This window comes from Haematobia irritans, chromosome 1 (assembly GCF_050003625.1).
Source record: "Haematobia irritans isolate KBUSLIRL chromosome 1, ASM5000362v1, whole genome shotgun sequence".
Lineage (NCBI taxonomy): Eukaryota > Metazoa > Arthropoda > Insecta > Diptera > Muscidae > Haematobia > Haematobia irritans.
Window position 1 is genome coordinate 190166947 of NC_134397.1, and position 23057 is coordinate 190190003.

Consider the following 23057-nt stretch of genomic DNA (forward strand, 5'->3'; position numbering starts at 1 on the left):
AATTTTTGCATGGTTGTTAAAAACCGTATACTAACACCATGTACCAAATTTCAACTGGATCGGATGAATTTTGCTCCTCCAAAAAGCTCCGGTGGTCAAATCTGGGGATCGGTTTATATGGGAGCTATATATAATTATGGACCGATATGGACCAATTTTTGCATGGTTGTTAGAGGCCGTATACTAACATCAGGTACCAAATTTCAACCGGATCGGATGAATTTTGCCCCTCCAAAAGTCTCCGGAGGTCAAATCTGGGGATCAGTTTATATGGGGGCTATATATAATTACGGACCGATATGGACCAATTTTTGCATGGTTGTTAGAGACCATATACTAACATCAGGTACCAAATTTCAATCGGATCGGGTGAATTTTGCCCCTCCAAGAGGCTCCGGAGGTCAAATCTGGGGATCGGTTTATATGGGGGCTATACGTAAACGTGGTCCGATATGGCCCATTTTCAATACCATCCGACCTACATCAATAACAACTACTTGTGCCAAGTTTCAAGTCGATAGCTAGTTTCGTACGGAAGTTAGCGTGATTTCCACAGACGGACGGACAGACGGACAGACGGACAGACGGACGGACGGACGGACATGCTTAGATCGACTCAGAATTTCACCACGACCCAGAATATATATACTTTATGGGGTCTTAGAGCAATATTTCGATGTGTTACAAACGGAATGACAAAGTTAATATACCCCCATCCTATGGTGGAGGGTATAAAAATGTTCAGGATTTCTTCTATTCAAAATTAGGTTTTATACAGTAGGTTTACGACTTTTACGACATACGTATTATACCGTCGCAAATGTATGTCGCAAAAGTCACAGTTTGTGACAGGCCAACCCTGACTTACGTCCGTATATACTTGTTATACCCACCACCATAGAATGGTGACGGGGGTATAATAAGTTTATCATTCCGTTTGTAACACATCGAAATATCGATTTTCGACTATATAAAGTATATATACTCTTGATCAGCGAGAAATTCTAAGACGATATAGCTGTGTCCGTCTGTCTGTCTGTCTATCTGTTGTAATCACGCTACAGTCTTCAATAATAAAGCAATCGTGATGAAATTTCGCACAAACTCGTCTTTTGTCTGCAGGCAAATCAAGTTCGAAGATGGGCTGTATCGGTCAAGGTTTTGATATAGTCCCCATATAAACCGACCTCCCGATTTGGGGTCTTGGGATTATAGAAATCGTAGTTTTTATCCAATTTGCCTGAAATTTTAAATCAGAGGTATTTTATGACCATAAAGAGGTGTGCCAAAAATGGTGAGTATCGGTCCATGTTTTGGTATAGCCCCCTTATAGATCGGTCTCTCGATTATATTTCTAGGGCTTCTAGAATCGATAGTTTCTATCCAATTCGCCTGAAATTGGAAATCTAGAGGTATTTTAGCACCATAAAGAGGTGTGCCAAAAATGGTGACTATCGGTTGATGTTTAAAAGTATAGGCCCCATATAGACCGATTTCCCGATTTTACTTCTTGGGCCTCTAGAATCCGTAGTTATTATCCAACTTGGTTGAAATTTGAAATCTAGAGGTATTTTAGAACAATAAAGAGGTGTGCTGAAACTGATGATATTGGACCATGTTTTTATATAGCCCCCATATAGACCGATCTCCAGATTTTATTCTTGGGCTTATTGAAACCGTAGTTTTTATCCAACTTGCCTCAAATTGGAAATCTAGAGGTATTTTAGCACCATAAAAAGGTATGCCGGAAATGGTGAGTATAGGACCATGTTTTGATATAGCCATCAGATAGACCGATCTCCCGATATTACTTTTTGGGCTTCTAGAAACAGTAATTGTTGTCCACTTTCCTGAAATCGAAAATCTGGAGGTTTTTAGGAATACAAATAGGTGTGCAAGAAATGATTTTATTTTTTAGGCTTCTAGAATCCGTAGTTTTTATCCAATTTGCCTGAAATGAGAAATCTACAGGTATTTTAGGACCTTAAATATGAGAGCCGAAAATGGCGTGTTTCGTCCATTTTTTTACTTCTTGGGCATGAAATTTTAAATCTAGAAGTATTTTAGGAACATAAAAAGGTGTGCCGAAAATGGTGAATATCGGTCCATGTGCACTGATAATGAAAATTGCTTGAAACTGAATTATAGTTACTAGATTTTACTTCTGGTAAGCATTTAGATAATGGGGGTAAAAATCTACAGATGTTAGATTTTAAATCAAGGCGTTATTTCATTTTCTTGCACACTTGCACACGATGTGTATGATTCCTTTAAACTCAAATATGGTTCTTATAAATCCAGAATCTGATCTAGTCTTCATAGGTAACATCTTTGAATTTATATTCGGGAAGTGTACTGGTTGAACTGATCTGCTTGTCACCAAATCTCCCTGAAATTTTCACAGGAAACTATAATATTTGATTCATGATGGTGGGTATTTAAGATTCGGCCCGGCCGAACTTACTGCTTTATATACTTGTTGTTGTTAGTTTGGTTTTGCTTCCATTCAGTGGACGGGAAGGGATGTATTTAGTTGCAATCATATCACCAAAAGTGCAAGTCGTTCTGTATTATGTCGAAAATTAAAATGCCGGGCAAAAGAGTCAGTAATGATGTAATACAGTTAGAGTATTATTATTATTAAAAAAGGAAAACTGCAAAAGAATTAGCAGAAATGTTCTCGTTAAAATTAAGAACAGTATATATTACCATAAATCGGACAGAAAAAGATGGGCGACTCAAACGGAGGGATGAAAACAAAATTATTAAATCTGTCTATAATAATCGCCAATGCAGCACAAGAGAACTTGTATGAGACTTGAAAAATGACTGCGGGAAATAGATATCACATGAGACTGTCCGAAAGGTTCAATTAAAACACAAATACTCCTCTCGATCAGCGAGAAAATAGCCTTTCCTTTCCCAACAAAATGTTGAAAAACTACTATAGTTTGCAATAGAACACATTTCGATACAGGCGGGGATTTGGGGAGATGTAATATTTTGCGACGACACAAAGATTAGGCTTTACTTTCATGACCTAACCTAACTTTCATGACGGACCTCAAAAAGTTTAGCTTACCATTGTACAGCAAACCATCACAAATTGTGAACAAACATACATTGAAAATGTAAACTTTTGCCTAAAGTGTCATTAATAATTACCAATTGAAATAATATTGATTAATAATTTATAAAAACGTTTCAAAGTAACTTAATAAAATAACAAATGAGTGACAACAATGTCAGTGTCTCTCCAACAATTGCAAAGCAAAGTAGAAAAATGAAATTTTTCTTAGAATCAAAATCCAGATATAATGACCCCATTCAGATACCATTCTATTTTCATATTGCTTTCAAAATAAATGGTTTCTGGCCCACTGATGGTGATGAGAACAGTTTTATATATCGCATTCTATATCGTATGTATAGTTTGTGGAATTTGACTATCATTTGTGGAGTTTTCGGTTTAGTTTTATCCGCATTAGCTTACACACTGCAGGACAATTTGAGTTTGTCTGAAGCAGTCCAGAATCTCTGTATCTCTCTAACGTCTTCTTTGGTTTTTCTTCGCATGTGTCATATGCGCTATTCAGACCAGAGTCTTCGTAAGATAATCTTAAGTTTTCAGAATACCATTTGGATAAGACAGTAAGTGTAGACGGGTATTATTCAAATTTCCTAATTGGAAACATTCTAATATTTTTCAGAGAAGCCTATCCTTCTGTGTTTGCCCAATGCATTCGAAGGATGAAGCCTATAATGTATATGGGAATCAGTATTGTCTTGATGACACTTGCTTATCTTTTAACACCTGTTGGCTTTTATATTAGTAATGGTCAAACATTGCAGTCTCCCGATAAACACTTGTCCTATAATATGTATTTGCCTTATGATGTTCAAAAACCTACAAATTTCATACTCACCACTATGGGTACCTATGTATTCGGTCTTACGGGAGCAACTACGATATACGCAATGGATTGTTTGATGTCATTTTTTGTTAGCTTTTTATGTGGTCAATTTGAAATTCTACATGGAGAGATTGATCGTTTGATTCCAGAATGTCATACAGAGTGGAAGAGTGAAATAACCACAACAAATGGAAGAGAGTTGTGGCAATTGCATGCAAAGTACGAAAATCGTTTGCAAGAGTTAATTGTTCGTCACAATGATCTTATAAAGTAATGTTAAAGTTTTCTTAGAAATACTGAATTTAACTGAATTTTAATCTAAACAAATTTTTCATATTCTACAGATTTAGTGATGAACTGAAAGTATACTATTCTTTTCCATTATCTGTTATCTTTGCAACTGCTACATTACAAATTGGATTTGGTGGATTTCAATTTTTAATTGTGAGTAAGAGAACGAATATGCGGCTGGTAGTACATAAGTAAGGCCGAAAAGTGATAAAAATGTATAAAATCGTCGAAATAATACTAACTGCTAAAACAAATAACCACAGTTCTTCACACATAAAAAAATATAATTTCACACTTAAGACCGGTACTAAGTTCGATTTCATGAGTAAAAAAAAAGAAAAGCTGCATTATTTTGCAAAGGACTAAAATAATGTCTTGAGAACATTTTTAACAGCCAAAGAACTGAAGGACGGAACACAATACAAAAATTAAGCTTCTGCTTCGGCATTTTTCTTTGCTTGAAATCTTAAAAACTTTCGGTATTCCACTACGCTACGGAATTAATCAATCTTTTCATATCCACCACCATAGAATGGGGATGGGGGTATAGAAAGTAGAGGTGTGCACGTGACACGAAAATGTCGTGACTCACGAAAATTTTCGTGACTCACCCGTGAGTCGTGAGTCACGCTCATATCAACGGCGTGAGTGTGCGTGAGCGTAATTAACAAACCAAAATGCCGTGCGTGAGCGTGAGGCACGAAAACAATATCTTCGTGAGTGTGCGTGAGTAACGAATTAAGCTCACGAAAATAATCCCGCTCTCCAACATAAAACGCTTAAAAGTTAAATTCATTTGCAACGTTCTCGATTTTAATCGTGCTCATGATTGCAGACTAGAGGTGTGCACGTGACACGAAATTGTCGTAACTCACGAAAATTTTCGTGACTCACGCGTGAGTCGTGAGTCACGCTCATGGCAACGGCGTGAGTGTGCGTAAGCGTGATTAACAAACGTCGTGCGTGAGCGTTAGTCACGAAAACAATATCTTCGTGGGTGTGCGTGAGTAACGAATTACGCTCACGAAAATAATCCCGCTCTCCAACATAAAACGCTTAAAAGTTAAATTCATTTGCAATTTTAGTGACACCTAGGATGTTAAGAGTTTAATAACTCTCTCGATTTTAATCGTGCTCATGTTTTCAGACACGTCGCTAAGATAAATTATTCAAAAAAATGTTCATGAGTCACGATATTTTTCGTGAGTCACGACATTTTCGTGCGTGAGTGTGCGTGAGTACAAATTTTCTTTTTATGAGTGTGCGTGAGCGTGAGTTCTACCAAGAAATATCGTGCGTGAGTAAGATTTTTCCGTCGTGAATGTGCGTGAGCGTGAGTAAAATATTACTCACGTGCACACCTCTATTGCAGACACGTCCCTCAGGTAAATTACTCATAAAATTATTCGTGAGTCACGACATATTTCGTGAGTCACGATATTTTCCGCGAGTCACGGTATTTTTCATGAGTCACGACATTTTCGTGCGTGAATAAAAGTTTTATTTTCGTGAGTGTGCGTGAGACTTACCAAACAATATCGTGCGTGAGTGTGCGTGAGTAAAATATTACTCACGTGCACACCTCTAATAGAAAGTGTGTCCTTCCGTTTGTAAGACATCGAAATATTGATTTTCGACTGTATAAAATACTAGCCTAACCCGGCCCGCTTCGCTGCGCCTTCCGAAGCGTATTTGGAGGAACATTTTGCGTTAACTCAGTCAACTATATCCTTCGTGCTGAAAACAAATTCGAAAAGATTTCAATTCTTTTAAACAAATCGGACTACTTGATTTTTCGTTTATAGGTACAAATACGGCGGGAGAGGGTGTACCCTTTCCACCAAATTTTTTTAATAATGTTCTGTATTCAAGTAGTTAGACAATCTTCTATATTTCTTGTGAATTTTAAGTGTGGTTTGTCGAGGGAAGGTATCATTCTCCTCAACATATCTGAAAATTAAGCACTATATTATAATAACATACAAAGAATTACAGTTTCCCATCCAATAAATCGGAAAAAGCAAAAATAGTAAAAAATTTTACCACATTAACATTTGCTAAAATGTTGAAAATGATGCACCCTCTACGTTGGCTGCCAATTTCATGTAAATTTAAGTTCTTTACTAAAAAGAAGTCTGGCAGAAGCCTGTGCAAAAATCATAAAATTATGTACCGAGTTCCCATTTACGGACAACCCTCTACTTTCAATTTAATATAAAAAAAAACGGACAAAAGGGAACCCTCCCCCCACCTTCGCTCCACCCGGACCTGATATCGGACTATCACGTACCCTATATTAATTTCGCAACTACTCAATGGTCCCTATAAATTCTATCGAAGTAAATCGACAAAGTTTATTTCAATTTTCCCCTTCCCCAACCAGATATCGAAAAATCATATACTAATTTAAAAATTATGTATAAATTTAATCTCCTCCTCCCACGTTCCCTGTAAATTTCAAGTAGATCGGCGATGTTTAAATTTTGCTCTATTGTTTTAAAGGGACGTCCGTAGTGAATAGCACCCCTAACCTTCCCTGAAAATTCTTGAAACTTTCCTTCAAGTGTGGGGCAAGGAAGGTTGCCTCTTCGTTCATAACCTTCCCCCACTGCTTTTGTAAATTGCAAGAAAACTTAAGAATTTTTTTGCAGTTTTAGAGGAGGACCTCCTCCCCGACCAAATATCGAAAAGTGATGTAGCGTATCTTTTGAAAACGTCCCAGAAAATGTCAAGCAAATTATAAGCCTAAAGGGGCGGCCTCTCTTCCGTCCAAATATCACAAAATCAGGTATCAACTATTAATATCGTAACCTCTCCCCAGTCCTCAAGTACCTCGGTAAAGTTTAATTGTTTCTCTATATGTACTTAAGAGAAGCGGATGTCTCCCTATGCCCTTTTATTTTTATTAAAAAATCAGGAACCTGATATAAATTCCATAACCCATTTTTCCGTAAAATTTCAGTCGGGGAAGTTTAGTTTTGTTTGTACTTTCAAAACAAAAAAAAAACAAAAAATCGGCAAAGGGGAGGTTCCCCTCCCCGACCAAATACCGAAAAATAATGTAGCAGATTTTTGTCTAGATGCCAACCCCAACATTCAATTTCAAGCAAATCGCATAATTTTGTTCCAAGTTTCAAAAAGTAGGGCAAGGGGGAGGTCCCCCTCCCCATCCACATATGAAATCATCAGGTACCCCATATTAATTCTATAACCTCACCACATGTTCTCTGTAAATCTCAGATATTTTAGAGAATTTTAGTTTTTTCACTGTACTTTAAAAAAGTCGAACAAAGGGCAGGCAGCCCTCCGCCACCAAATATCGAAATAAAAAGTAGCGGATCTTTGTCTAGATGCCAACCCCAATCTTCAATGAAAATTTCAAGCAAATCGGTCAACTTTGGTCCAATTTTCAAAAAGTTTGACAAAGGGGAGGTCCACCCCCCCCCCCCCCGCGACCAGGTGTCAAAAAATGAGGTACCCTATTTTCACCACATGAACGCCCCCTACGATCTCTGAAAGTTGCAAGTAAATCGGTTCAGCCGTTTCGGAGCCAACTCGGAACATACAAACAAACAAATAAACAAACATAGATTGAATTTTATATATATAGAAGATAGAAGATATATATATTTTTGAACAATGAGACATTCTAAGACGATATAACCATGTCCGTATATCTGTTATAATCACGCTACAGTCTTAAATAATGAAGCTATCATACTTGTCTGAATTTCATAGACAAGAAGTATTTTGGATGCATACATAAGTGTGTAATTCGGTCCACATTTTGACATATCCCCCATGTAGCCCAATCTCCTGATTTAACTTCTTGGGCTTCTGGACATCGCAATTTTTATCCGATTTGCCTGAACTTGAAATTCTAGAGGTATTTAGGGTCCACACATAAGTACGCGGTATATGGGGCATATCAATCCATATTTTGATATACCCCTATATAGACCGATCTGCAGATTTGACTCTTGGGCTCCTAGACACCGGAATTTTTGTCCGATTTTCCTGAAATTCATTCCTTCATAAGCCATTAACTGGGATATCTGCTTCCAATATTTTTTTTGTCAATCACCATCACATGCTCACTTCAAACGTCATGCCACATGCCTTGCGGTTCTTGGTCTTTAAGCCACGAATATGCATGTTGGGTGCCTGGTGTAGTTGGGAGCGCAAATTAAAAATTTGTGATTTATTCAAATGTTTGAGAATTTATTCCGAAAATAATTATAACAGACTGATCAATGGATGTAGTGTCCATCGCATGCACTACTTATTCGCATCGTTTCGATAACATACGGATTCTGTGATGCCAAGGGACCTCATTTTTACAGCCGAATCTGAACGGCGTTCCTCATAGCGATGAAGGCTTTGAATAACTCAGAAATGTCACCAGCATTACAGTTCCAGTTGGTGTTCGTTCGAAATTGGGATTGAACCAATGATCCTTTGTACGGTTATAGGTTATGTAAGATACATTGGCAGCCCGTTATTGCAGGATCACTTAGACTATTCAGTCCATTAGGATACCACCCATGATGAACTTATCTATTCAATCAATGAGTGCTGTCCGATTCTATGTTTAGCCCAATAACAAGGTATCCCCATTTTGTAGCCGGAATGACCATTGCACCCCGCTGGCTCCCCTTTTGTGATCTTTAAAATCTAATTGTAAATTTTGTTCAAAATCGGCTATTTATCTATACACTCAAAAAAAAGTGAACTCTCTATTTCACTAAAGCCATATTAACTTTATATTAGTTCATAGAATCATTATGTTTGGAAAAAGTTTATTTTAGTCAAATAATTTTTTGCGTATGTTAGTTAAATGAACTAAAAAACGGGAAAAGGTTATACACAAATAAAGCATAAAGATTTCCTAATTTCGTATTTCTTACAAAATAGTTCATTATTTCTTTAAATTTGTAAATTTTACTAAAAATGTGTCCATCGTGAACTTCGTATGTCACTAAAGACATTCTTGCAATTTTGAACTCCAAGATTTCTCTTAAAACTACAAAATCTTCTTTAACTACTGAAAAAATGTAGCTATGTCTAATAAATTTTCTTGAATTTGTCGAAAAATATTTACTTATTTTTGCCATATCGGAGTGATGCCAGCGCTTGTAATACCGTTTAGTTAAAATTTTCTAAAAAAGTTCCAAATTTTCTAAAATTAATCGAAAGGTATCTTTCCTAGTGGGTTCACTATTTTTTCAGTGTAGTGACAAAAATCAATTAATCCAACTTTAACAAGTATATACGGCCGTAAGTTCGGACAGGCCGAATCTTATGTACCCTCCACCATGAATTGCAAAGAAACTTCTACGAAAGACTGTAAACCACAATCGAATTACTTGGGTTGTGGTACTTAAAACTTCTTAACATCGTTTTCTAAATTGTGAGTTAGTCCATACGTGGTATATATCAGACAAAAAAGGTATGTACACGCAAAGAAAAAAAAACGTTTGGAAAATGTGTACCGAAAACGTTTTTCTTTTGTTAGAGTTTTTTGAATTGCTTCGAAAAGTATACACTTTTATCACCAAAAAATTCGTTTGTTACACAATTTTTATTTTTTCAATAAACAGAGTTATTTTTGAACCAACAACACAGTCCATTTCGTTTATATCAAACACTGTTCTTTTCTGACTTTAGGTCTTTAATAAGACACATTTACAGTTCATAGTAAAAATTTAATATAGTAGAATGTAATGTTGAAAATTTTTTCGGAATCTTCCGACCATATCTGGAATATATGTAAAAAAAAAAAAAAAAAAAAAAAAAAAAAAAAAAAAGACTTTGGTCGAAGCAGGGATCGAACCCACGTCCCTTGGCATGCAAGTCCGACGTAGCAACCACTGCTCCACGGTCCCAAACTAAATGTATTTTTCTGTTAAATAAACTTTGTTTAATCGGCTCGTGGGCGCCGCAAGCTATGCTATATTAATATAACTTATATGGATAAGTAGCTATTGATGACAATAACAGCTATGTAGCTCAGTGGATAGTGTGCTGCCTTACAAATTGCATGGTCCGCGGTTCGATTCTCAGTCCAGGCGAAAGGTAAAAAAAATTTAAAAATTTAATCGTATAATTTCTTCTACATTGTTTGTATTACAGAAAAAGGTGCTAAGAACTAAAAAACTTCGTGGAAGTGAGAAAGATGTGAGGGAAAATGCAATTAGCCAAAAAAAAATTTTTTTGAGTTAGTCTTTATGAAATTGCTTTTACATCCTGGCAAGGATTAACGTTTATCACAAAAAGTATATACTTTTCTTCCAAATACACTTCCTTTCAACGAAAAGCAAATGAGAAACGAACTTTGTTTGTCTAAAATTTCGTTTGGGAGGAAAGAATTATTTTTTTGCGTGTATAGGTCAGTCTACAAATAATTACGAATCGATATGGACTTTTGCACGGTACGTAGAGAGCCAGAATTGAAATATGGGGGTCGCTTATATGGGGGCTATATACGTACAATTATAAACTTGATATAGACCAATTTTTTTGCGATTGGGGATCGATTTAACTGAGGGCTATATATAACAATAGACCGATATGGATAAGGTATCAGGCATGGTTAAAACGGCCATTTACTAGCACAATGTACCAAATTTCAACTGACTCGGATGAAATTTATTCCTCCAAGAGGCTCCAAAACGAAATCTCGGGATCGGTTTAAATGGGGGCTATATATGATTACGGACTTATATGGACCACTTTTGACATGGTTCTTAAATATCATATACTACCACCACGTACTAAATTTCAACCAGAACGGATGAATTTTGCTTCTCCAAAAGGCACCGGAGGTCAAATCTGGGGATCGGTTTATATGGGGGCTATATATAATTATGGACTGATATCAACCAATTCCTGCATGGCTGTTGGATACCATATACTAACATCACGTACCAAATTTCAACCGAATGGGAAGAATTTTGGTCCTCCAAAGGGCTCCGGAGGTCAAATCTGGGGATCTGGGGATTCATGTGGGGGCTATATATAATTATGGACCGATTTCGACCAATTTTTGCATGGGTGTTTGAAGCCATATGTTAACACCACGTACCAAACTTCAACTGAATCATGAATTTTAGTCTTCCGAGAGGCTCCGGAGGACAAATCTGGTGATCGGTTTGTATCGGGGCTATATATAATTATGGATCGATGAGGACCAATTTTTGCATGGTTGTTAGAGATCATATATTAACACCATGTAACAAATTTCAGCCGGATGGGATGAAATTTGCTTCTCTTAGAGGCTCCGCAAGCCAAATCGGGGGATCGGTTTATATGGGGGCTATATATAATTATAGACCGATGTGGACCAATTTTTGCATGGTTGTTAGAGACCATATACTAAAACCCTGTACCAAATTTCAGCCGGATGGATGAAATTTGCTTCTCTTAGAGGCTCCGCAAACCAAATCGGGGGATCGGTTTATATGGGGGCTATATATAGTTATGGACCGATGTGGACAAATTTGTGCACAGTTGTTAAAGACCATATACTTCCACCATGTAACAAATTTCAGCCGGATGGGATGAAATTTGCTTCTCTTAGAGGCTCCGCAAACCAAATCGGGGGATCGGTTTATATGGGGGCTATATATAATTATAGACCGGTGTGGACCAATTTTTGCATGGTTGTTAGAGACCATATACTAACACCCTGTACCAAATTTCAGCCGGATGGATGAAATTTGCTTCTCTTAGAAGCTCCCCAAGCCAAATCGGGTGATCGGTTTATATGGGGGCTATATATAATTATGTTCGTTTATATGATGTTCGTTTATATGGGTGCTACACGTAAGTTTAGACCGATGGCCCATTTGCAATACCATCCGACCTACATCAATAACAACTACTTGTGCCAAGTTTCAAGTCGATAGCTTGTTTCGTTCGGAAGTTAGCGTGATTTCAACAGACGCACGGACGAACATGCTTAGATCGACTCAGAATTTCACCACGACCCAGAATATATATACTTTATTGGGTCTTAGAGCAATATTTCGATGTGTTACAAACGGAATGACAAAGTTAATATACCCCCCATCCTATGGTGGAGGGAATAAAAATTGAAAAGTAGAGGTTGACTTGATCGTAAAAGCCGAAAGTCGACTTTTTCAAAATATTAAAAAAAATCGACTTTTCCAAAATGTTATAAAGTCAACTGTTGCAAAAATAAATTTAAAAAAATTGAAGAGTCAGCATCTTCATATTTTGAAAAAGTCGAAATTTTACTTCTCATTGCAATTTCTAAAGCGTACTGGTAAAATCTTCTATCGGATGTGTTTTACCTGCACCCTCAAACAAATCGCTTCTGTAACGTATACTCCAAACACATTTTACTTCAAGCATATATATTTTCAGGATTGGTCCAAACAAAATATGGTTTGTATTGTTCAAACATATTATGTTTCACCTTAGGGCATACACTGGTAGTAAAAAATTTTAATGAAATTTTCTTTGCGTGGATATATTTTTAAGGCGCCAATTGGTTACTTCCATTATTTTATTTGCAGCATACTCTCTAGGTCTCTCTTTCTAAACACATATATGTTTATAGGCTATTTCCAAATTAATATATGTTTGCATCTAAGCATATTATATTTACAAACATTTTATGTCCAAACCTAATATGTTCTAATTAACATATATGTCCCAAACATGCTATGCCAGTTTATGAACATTATATGCTTCCACCTAAAAATACTGTGTTAAAAAATTTGATTTCCAAACATATAACTTTTACACTCAAACATATGAAAAACATTCTTGTGTTGTCACAAAGTAACCACAAAATTATATAAACTTATTTTTAAATTGAAAATATTTTATTCTTTTATTTTTTTTCCATAGAATGGCCTCAGTTCATTTAGCGAATTTATGAGATTTTTCCTGTACTTCTTAACGGTTACGGGACAACTCTTTGTAATTTGTAAGCTTGGTAATATTTTGATAATTCGAGTATGTATTTCTTCCGATTAAATTTATATTAAAATTTATTAAATCTTTTTTTTTTACTTTTATCTAGTCTTTGGAAACTGCCACCTATTTGTTTCATTGTAATTGGGAAGGTGGACGAATATCTAAAGATGCAACTGTATTTCTCCAAGAGGATAATGAGAATTTAGAAGCACTTTTTAAAAAATCCCCCATGTGGCCTTATGTTCACTATCATCCATCTGAAAGAGGATTTCAACAAAAAATTAACTTTATGGCAATGCGCAGTCAACGTTCATTGCACTTATCTGCCATGAATTATGTCCCACTCTCACTGGAAACTTTTACTAGGGTAAGATATAGATATCATAATGCACATTGTGGTTGGTATATGGAAGGATGAATTATTTATGTGTACACCAGTATTTGGTTTTTATGTTGCTCACAAAAGTAGTTGCAAGTAGCGAACGGACATTTTTTTCAATTGAAGCATTAAGTTTTCACTTTTACGGTAAGAAAAAGAAGATGAAGAAATAAAATCAAGGATTGGTCACAGTACCTGGGTTGTATTATAAAAGAACAAGTATATTCGGCCTTAAGTTCGGCCGAGTGGAAATTTAAATACCCACCACCATGAATAAGAGATAACTATTTTCCTTTAAAACTCTTCGTCGTAGCGGTTTACTCGAAAATATATATAATTTCAGGGGGTTTGACGACAAGTTATGTTAATCATAGTGGCAACGGGATTCATTTTCACTTATACTATTCAGACTCCTGAGTGCTTCCCGATTCTATGTTTAGCTCAATGACAAGGGATCTCCTTTTTATAGCCGAGTCCGAACGGCGTTCCCTATTACGGAGAAACCACTTAGAGAAGCTTTAAAACACTCAGAAATGTCACCAGCATTACTTAGAGGGAAAATCCACAGCTGAAAATACTTTTGATGTTTGGTCAAAACGTGGATTGAACTCATAATCTCTTGTATGCTAGGCGGGCATGCTAACTATTGCAGCACGATGGCTCTGTCGCTCTAAATGGGGAATATACCAAAATATGGACCGATACACACATTATACCTCTGGCGTTTGAATTTCAAGTAAATAGGATAAAAATTGATATTTCTAGAAGCCCAAGAGATGAATTCGGGATACATCACATTCAGCATACCTTTAAGGTCCTAAGGTATCTCTGGGTTTCCAATATCATTGAAATCTGATAAAAATTGCGGTGACTAGAAGTCCAGGAAGTCTAATCTGAAGATCGGTCTATGTTGGGCTATATCAAAACATAAACCGATACACTCCATATTTGGATCGGTGTGGATAAAATTGCAAATTGTAGAAGCCAAAGAAATAAAATTGGGAGACCTATATGGGGGCTATAACAACACATGGACCGATTCAAATTTGCGTTGATTAAGGTCTTATATCGGTGGGTGGGTTTATATGGGGGTTACAGTGGAACCTCTCGAACGTGGACACTTTGAAAACCGGGCACCTTACACATGTGGACAGTTGTCTGGGGACAACGTTATATCAACACATTAAAATTAACTTCTCATACCTGGACACCTCTCAAATTTGGACAAAATTTAGGTGACCATGGGTGTCCACTTTTCAGAGGTTTTACTTTATATCAAAAACCTGGGCCTATATAGCCTATCTTGGAACTTTACCTATCTGTGTAATATTTCAGCACAAGTTTGCGCAATATTTCAGCACGATATATTGACTATTGAAGGCAGTATCGTGATTACAACAGACAGGCAGATGGACATCGTTATAACGTCTTATGAGATCTCCCACGGTCGTCTACGAATGGTCCACATTTGGGAGGTGTCGACTTTTGATGGGTTAATATTAAGGTGATAATATAGAAAAGGTTGCAGAAAAGTTGTCCACTTTGGAAGGTGTCCGCTTTTTCGGAGTATACAAATTCGAAAGGTTTCGCTGTATATACTTTCTTATACCGTCCACCATAGGATGGGGGTATATTAACTTTGTCATTCCGTTTGTAACACATCGAAATATTGCTCTAGAACCCCATAAAGTATATATATTCTGCACTGAAAAAAATATTGACCTAATATGGAAGATTATGCAACTTAAATTTTGGGACTCAAAATTTACGCAATGCTAAGGACAAAGTTGTTTAAAACAATGAAATTTTAATTAAAAGAAAGCTTATAAACCTTTCTTCAAAATTTTTTTAAATTTAATTTAAAATTTTTTTTTTTAAATTTAGGATATAAATCTTGAAATTTTGCGTCCCTCTGTTGAAGTTGTAGATCTTTGAAGTAAGGCAAATGTTCCTTGAAATAAAGAGAAAAATTTTTAATTTAAAGAAATAGTCTTTTACTCAACTGACATATGTGGCTAACACTTATTTTAAGGATTTGCATCATTGGATTAAAATTTCTTTTAGCATTAAGAAAACAGTTTTTACTTTGAAGTACTTAGGTTAGGTGGCAGCCCGATGTATCAGGCTCACTTAGACTATTTAGTCCATTGTGATACCAGATTGGTGAACTGCTCTCTTATCACTGAGTGCTGCCCGATGCCATGTTAAGCTCAATGACAAGGGACCTCCTTTTTATAGCCGAGTCCGAACGGCGTTCCACATTGCAGTGAAACCACTTAGAGAAGTTTTGAAACCTTCAGAAATATCACCAGCATACTGTCGAAGCTGGAATCGAATCCACGACCATGTGTATGCAAGACGGGCATGCTAACCATTGCACCACGGTGGCTCCCTTGAAGAGCTTGGCATAATTTGGATTTTGAAACTGGAATTTGTTTGTACATGAATACCTTTATTAATATATCACAAACAGAGAATAAAAATTCGACGAATGAGATCTGTATCCAATTTTAATTTTATCGATCCTAGATTTAAAGCCAGGGAGGTCCCTAACAAATGTCTTTGTTTTAAAGAAGCCGCATTTTTGGCTCGGAATCAATACCAAAATCCTTAAACGAAGGTTAAAATCTTTGGATCCAAGTAAACTTTTTTTTGAGTGGACGTTCAGATTTGGCTTGCAGAGCCTCTAAGAGAAGCAAATTTCATTCGATCCGGCTGAAATTTGGTACATGGTGTTAGTATATGGTCTCTAACAACCATGCAAAAATTGGTCCATACCGGTCGTAATTATATATAACCCCCATTTAAACCGATCCCCAGAGTTGACCTCCGGTCAATATGGCCGTTAACGACCATGCCAAAATTGGTCTATATCGGTCTATAGTTATATATAGCCGATCCCCAAAAATAATCTACCAAAACTTTATTTCTATAGAAAATTTTGTCAAAATTTTATTACCATAGAAAATTTTGTCAAGATTTTATTACTATATAAAATGTTGTCGAAATTTCATTTCTATAGAAAATTTTGTCAAAACTTTATTTCTATAAAAAATTTTGTCATGATTTTATTTCTATAGAAAATTTTGCCAAAATTTTATTTCTATAGCAAATTTTGTCAAATTTTATTGTCAAAAATTTATTTCTATAGAAAATGTTGTCAAATTTTTATACCCTCCACCATAGGATGGGGGTATATTAACTTTGTCATTCCGTTTGTAACACATCGAAATATTGCTCTAAGTCCCCATAAAGTATATATATATTCTGGGTCGTGGTGAAATTCTGAGTCGATCTGAGCATGTCCGTCCGTCCGTCCGTCCGTCCGTCCGTCTGTTGAAATCACGCTAACTTCCGAACGAAACAAGTTATCGACTTGAAACTTGGCACAAATAGTTGTTATTAATGTAGGTCGGATGGTATTGCACATGGGACATATCGGTCCACTTTTACGTATAGCTCCCATATAAACGGACCCCCAAATTTGGCTTGCGATTGCTCTCAGAGACGCAAATTTCATCCGATCCGGCTGAAATTTGGTACATAGTTTTAGTATATGGTCTCTAACAACCATGCAAAAATTGGTCCATATCGGTCGACTTTTACGTATAGCCCCCATATAAACGGACCCCCAAAGTTGGCTTGCGATTGCTCTTAGAGAAATTGGTCCATATCGGTCCATAATTACATATAGCCCCCTTATAAACTGATCCCCCGATTTGGCTTTCGGAGCCTCTAAGAGAACTAAATTTCATCCGATCCGGCTGAAATTTGGTACATGGTGTTAGTATATGGTCTCTAACAACCATGCAAAAATTGGTCCATATCGGTCATTAATTACATATAGCCCCCATATAAACTGATCCCCCGATTTGGCTTTCGGAGCCTCTAAGAGAACCAAATTTCATCCGATCCGATTGAAATTTGGTACGTGGTGTTAGTATATGGTCTCTAACAACCATGCAAGAATTGATCCATATCGGTCCATAATTATATATAGCCCCCATATAAATCGATACCCAGATTTGTCCTCCGGAGCCTCTTGGAGGAGCAAAATTCATCCGATCCGATTGAAATTTGGTACGTGGTGTTAGTATATGGTCTCTAACAACCATGCAAGAATTGATCCATATCGGTCCATAATTATATATAGCCCCCATATAAATCGATACCCAGATTTGTCCTCCCGAGCTTCTTGGAGGAGCAAAATTCATCCGATCCGGTTGAAATTTGGAACATGGTGTTAGAATGTGGTATTTAAGAAACACGCAAGAATTGGTCCATATCGGTCCATAATTATATATAGCCCCATATAAACCGTTCCCAAGATTTGATCTCCGGAGCCTCTTGGAGGAGCAAAATTCATCCAATCCGGTTGAAATTTGCAACGTGGTGTTAGTATAAGGCCGCTAATAACCATGCCAAAATTGGTCCGTATCGGTCTATAGTTATATATAGCCGATCCCCAATCACACAAAAATTGGCCCATATCGGTTCATAATTATGGTTGCCACTCGAGCCAAAAATAATCTACCAAAATTTTATTTTTATAGAAAACATTGTCAAAATGTTATATCTATTGAAAATTTTGTCAAAATGTTATTTCTATAGAAAATTTTGTCAAAATTTTATTTCTATAGAAAATTTTGTCAAAATTTTATTTCTATAGATAATTTTTTCCAAATTTAATTCCATAGAAAATTTTGTCAAAATTTTATTTCTATAGAAAATTTTGTCAAAATTTTATTTCTATAGAAAATTTTTTCCAAATTTTATTTCTATAGAAAATTTTTTTCCAAATTTTACTTCTATAGAAAATGTTGTCAAAATTTTATTTTGTCAAATTTTTTTTTTCTATAGAAACTTTAAACTTCATTATATACGTATTTAATCGGCCTTTTTAGTTTAATATATACCCCGTATGGACTATGTGGTATATATTACGGTGTTGGGAAGTTTTAAGATACCTTGCCATCGACAAGTGTTACCGCAACCTAAGTAATTCGATTGTGGATGGCAGTCTTCAGTAGAAGTTTCTACGCAATCCATGGTGGAGGGTAAATAAGCTTCGGCCTGGCCGAACTTACGGCCGTATATACTTGTTTTTCTATAGAAAATTTTGTCAAAATTTTATTTCTATAGAAAATTTTGTCAAAATTTTATTTCTATGGAAAATTTTGTCAAGCTGAATTATTTACGTATTTAATCGAGCTTTTTTTTGTTTAATATATACCCCGTGTGGACTAACTTACAGTGAAGAAGACGGTGTTAAGAAGTTTTAAGATACCTTGCAATCGGCAAGTGTTATCGCAACCCAAGTAATTCGATTGTGGATGACAGTCTTTAGTACAAGTTTCTATGCAACCCATGGTGGAGGGTACATAAGATTCGGCCTGGCCGAACTTACGGCCGTATATTCTTGTTATAATTCAGATTTACATGCTTGAGAGCTGCAAAGATAGGCAAATATAAATCAATCACATTATGGTGCTTGAATTCAATCACGAACAACTTTATTTCTTAAGATGGGTATTAAGTTCGAGTTTAGCCGCTAAAATCGCTATTTTTCGCGATTACTTTTTTCCACAATCTATTTTAAAGAATAAAAACTTTATAAAATGTTGCTTTGGGCTATTCCCCATCAAATTATATTAAAATTCCTATCAAACTTTTTGTAATGATTTATTTGAACTGTCGCTGGAATAATAAATCACCAACGCATAATAAAATAATAAATCATCAACGCATGTATATCCCTTTCCAATCATATGTGATCAGTAAAAATGAACTAATCTCATAAAATAATTATTAAAAAAAAAAAAAAATATATATATATATATATATATATATATATATATATATATATATATATATATATATATATATATATATATATATATATATATATATATATATATATATATATATATATATATATATATATATATATATATATATTATATACCAAATTTCATATAATTTTTTATTACATTTCCAGATCGTATATTCATCGTTATCATATTTTGCATTACTCAATTCATTTCTGGAGGACCAAAATCAACGATGATTCTATAACTAACAATAAATAATTTTGAATTATATTCAACAATTATAATATATTTTTAATAAAAATTTTAAACAAGTAAAACTTGCTCTATGTTATATTAAACAATTGTCAAAAAATTATATTTCTTTAAATTTAAGAATTTTTTTTCGCTTTATCTTAATCTTACACTAGCTTTCAAATTCTTTGTTCTATCCACACTCCAATTCCAATTTACTTCACTTTTCTTTTGGGTATATTTCCTACAAAGTACAACCCAAACGAGATTCTTCAACGATATGCCTCGCAAAAGAAGATTTTAAAATTCTTTCACGAAAAAGCGAATCATTTTACATAAATCGAAAATTGATGTCATCTCAACCAATGGAATTGCCAATTTGGATTCATATCAACTTGGTTCACTTTGTTTCAACAGTTTGTGCTGAAACAAAAAAAAACTACATATCCTTTGTTATCGTTTCTACGGTCTTTGTTGATGGAAAGGCTGTTAGTTTTTGTTGTGCTTGTTTTGTTATGTGATTTGGGAAATTATCTGCTGGGCATAAAAACCTAAATGGCATTGGTATTTGAACAAGTGATTTAACAAATCAATGTATTTTTTTATACAAAGGTCAATTTACTAGGTAAGCCTGAGGTTATACTTTTTGGTTAGATTTCCGAATGTGGGTAATGCAAACAAACCCCAAATGGTATAGTGTGGTTTTTCTATGTATGAAAGAAAAGAGTTAAATTATCAATAAAAAGGATTTAAGTAATATTCTTGGAACATAACCTCTTGCCATTGCCAGATTTACAAAAAATATAACCTTATTGCTTACATCATAAAATAGCATAAGGTTATCACAAACATGAATCCAATGATTTGTACTAAATATAAGCAAGGTCGTTTTTCCCATTTCAATCATAAGAATGTAAAGATGAAAGTCGGGCAGGACTTATTATATCATACCATATAGCATCCGTACTGAATTAGTAACAAGTAAGGAAAGTCTAAAGTAGGGCGGGCTGATTATTTTATACCCTGCACCACTTTGTAAATCCACATTTTCGATACTATATTAAATCAGTCAAATGTGTTTGGTGCTATATATAAAGGTTTTTGTCCCAAATACATACATTTAAATCTGACTCCATCTGAAAAAAAATTATAATCTATAGACTTAAAATTTAAGTCGGCTAATGCCCTGGGATGGTACACTATGTTAGTAAAAAACAAGTAAGGAAAGTCTAAATTCGGGCAGAGTTTTACCCTAATTTGCTTAAAATTTTGTACAAGAAGAACAATTAGTACTATAGTCAAGTGTGCCAAATTTTATCGAAATCGGTTCAGATTTAGATATAGCGCCCATATATATCTTTCGCCCGATATGGACTAATACGGTCCCAGAAGCCAGAGTTTTACCCCAATTTGGTTGAAATTTTGCACAGGGAGTAGAATTAGCATTATAGCAATGCGTGCCAAATTTGGTTGAAATCGGTTCAGATTTAGATATAGCTCCCATATATAGCTTTCGCCCGATTTACACTCATATGACCACAGAGGCCAATTTTTAACTCCGATTTAGTTGAAATTTTGCACAAGGAGTAGAATTACCATTGTTGCTATGCGTGCCAAATTTGGTTGAAATCGGTTCAGATTTAGATATAGCTCCCATATATATGTTTTTTTTAATTTCGACAAAAATGGTCAAAATACCAACATTTTCCTTGTAAAATCGCCGCTGCTTAGTCGAAAAGTTGTAAAAATGACTCTAATTTTCCTAAACTTCTAATACATATATATCGAGCGATAAATCATAAATAAACTTTTTCGAAGTTTTCTTAAAATTGCTTCAGATTTAAACGTTTCCCATATTTTTTTACTAACATTGTGTTCCACCCTAGTGCATTAGCCGACTTAAATTTTGAGTCTATATATTTTGTAGAAGTCTATCAAATTCTGTCAAAATCGAGTGATATTTAAATAAATGTATTTGGGACACACCTTTATATATAGCACCCAACACATTTGTACAAAGTGGTGCAGGGTATAATATAGTCGGTCTCGCCCGACATTAGACTTTCCTTACTTGTTTTATATTATTTATATTCCCGATTTGGAGTCAATTTTTGTTACTTATACCAAATCGCTAGAATTAAAAATTAAATCGGCTAACACCCTGGGATGAAACACATTGTTAGTAAAAACAAGTATACACGGCCGTAAGTTCGGCCAGGCCGAATCTTATGTACCCTCCACCATGGATTGCATAGAAACTTTTACTAAGACAGTCATTCACAATCGAATTACTTGGGTTGTGGTATCTTAAAACTTCCTAACATCGTTTTCTAAATTGTGAGTTAGCCTATACGTGGTATATATGTATCAGACAAAAAATGTATGTAGAGATAAGTCTACAAATAATTACGAATCGATATGGACTTTTGCACGGTACGTAGAGAGCAAGAATTGGAATATGGGGGTCGCTTATATGGGGGCTATATACAATTATGAACTTGATATGGACCAATTTTTGTGTGATTGGGGATCGATTTATCTGAGGGTTGTATATATCTAGTTAGGCATGGTTTTTAACGACCATATACTAGTACAATGTACCAAATTTCATATACTACCACCACGTACCAAATTTCAACCAGATCGGATGAATTTTGCTTCTCCAAAAGGCACCGGAGATCAAATCTGGGGACCGTTTTATATGGGGGCTACATATAATTATGGACTGATACGAACCAATTCCTGCATGGTTATTGGATACCATTTACTATAAGGGAGCCACCGTGGTGCAATGGTTAGCATGCCCGCTTTGCATACACAAAGTCGTGGGTTCGATTCCTGCTTCGACCGAACACCAAAAAAATTTTCAGCGGTGGATTATCCCACCTCAGTAATGCTGGTGACATTTCTGAGGGTTTCAAAGCTTCTCTAAGTGGTTTCACTGCAATGTGCAACGCCGTTCGGACTCGGCTATAAAAAGGAGGTCCCTTGTCATTGAGCTTAACATGGAATCGGGCAGCACTCAGTCATAAGAGAGAAGTTCACCAGTGTTGTATCACAATGGACTGAATAGTCTAAGTGAGCCTGATACATCGGGTTGCCACCTAACCTAACCTAACCTAACCTACCAAATTTCAACCAGATCGGATGAATTTTGCTTCTCCAAAAGGCACCGGAGATCAAATCTGGGGACCGGTTTATATGGGGGCTATATATAATTATGGACTGATACGAACCAATTCCTGCGTGGTTATTGGATACCATATACTACCATCAACCGAATCGGATGAGTTTTGCTCTTCCAAGGGGCTTCGGAGTTCAAATCTGGGGATCGGTTTATATGGGGGCTATATATAATTATGGCCCGATTTCGACCAATTTTTGCAAGGGTATTTGAGCCCATATATTAACACCACGTACCAAATTTCAACTGAATCAGATGAATTTTGGTCTTCCAAGAGGATC

The 23057-nt window shown here is 35.6% G+C and overlaps 1 protein-coding gene across 1 annotated transcript in view; it reads left to right on the forward strand.

Annotated features, from left to right (window-relative positions):
• The first annotated feature begins 3242 nt into the window (after positions 1 to 3242).
• The window catches only part of LOC142234013 (odorant receptor 13a-like), a 102072-nt gene continuing 82257 nt past the window's right edge, over positions 3243 to 23057 (forward strand). Inside the window, exons 1-7 of the mRNA XM_075305075.1 lie at positions 3243 to 3275; positions 3332 to 3651; positions 3711 to 4184; positions 4259 to 4358; positions 13083 to 13190; positions 13258 to 13518; positions 20205 to 20217. Of these exons, the coding sequence (XP_075161190.1) occupies positions 3243 to 3275; positions 3332 to 3651; positions 3711 to 4184; positions 4259 to 4358; positions 13083 to 13190; positions 13258 to 13518; positions 20205 to 20217 (1309 nt within the window). The remainder of the gene's footprint in view (positions 3276 to 3331; positions 3652 to 3710; positions 4185 to 4258; positions 4359 to 13082; positions 13191 to 13257; positions 13519 to 20204; positions 20218 to 23057) is intronic.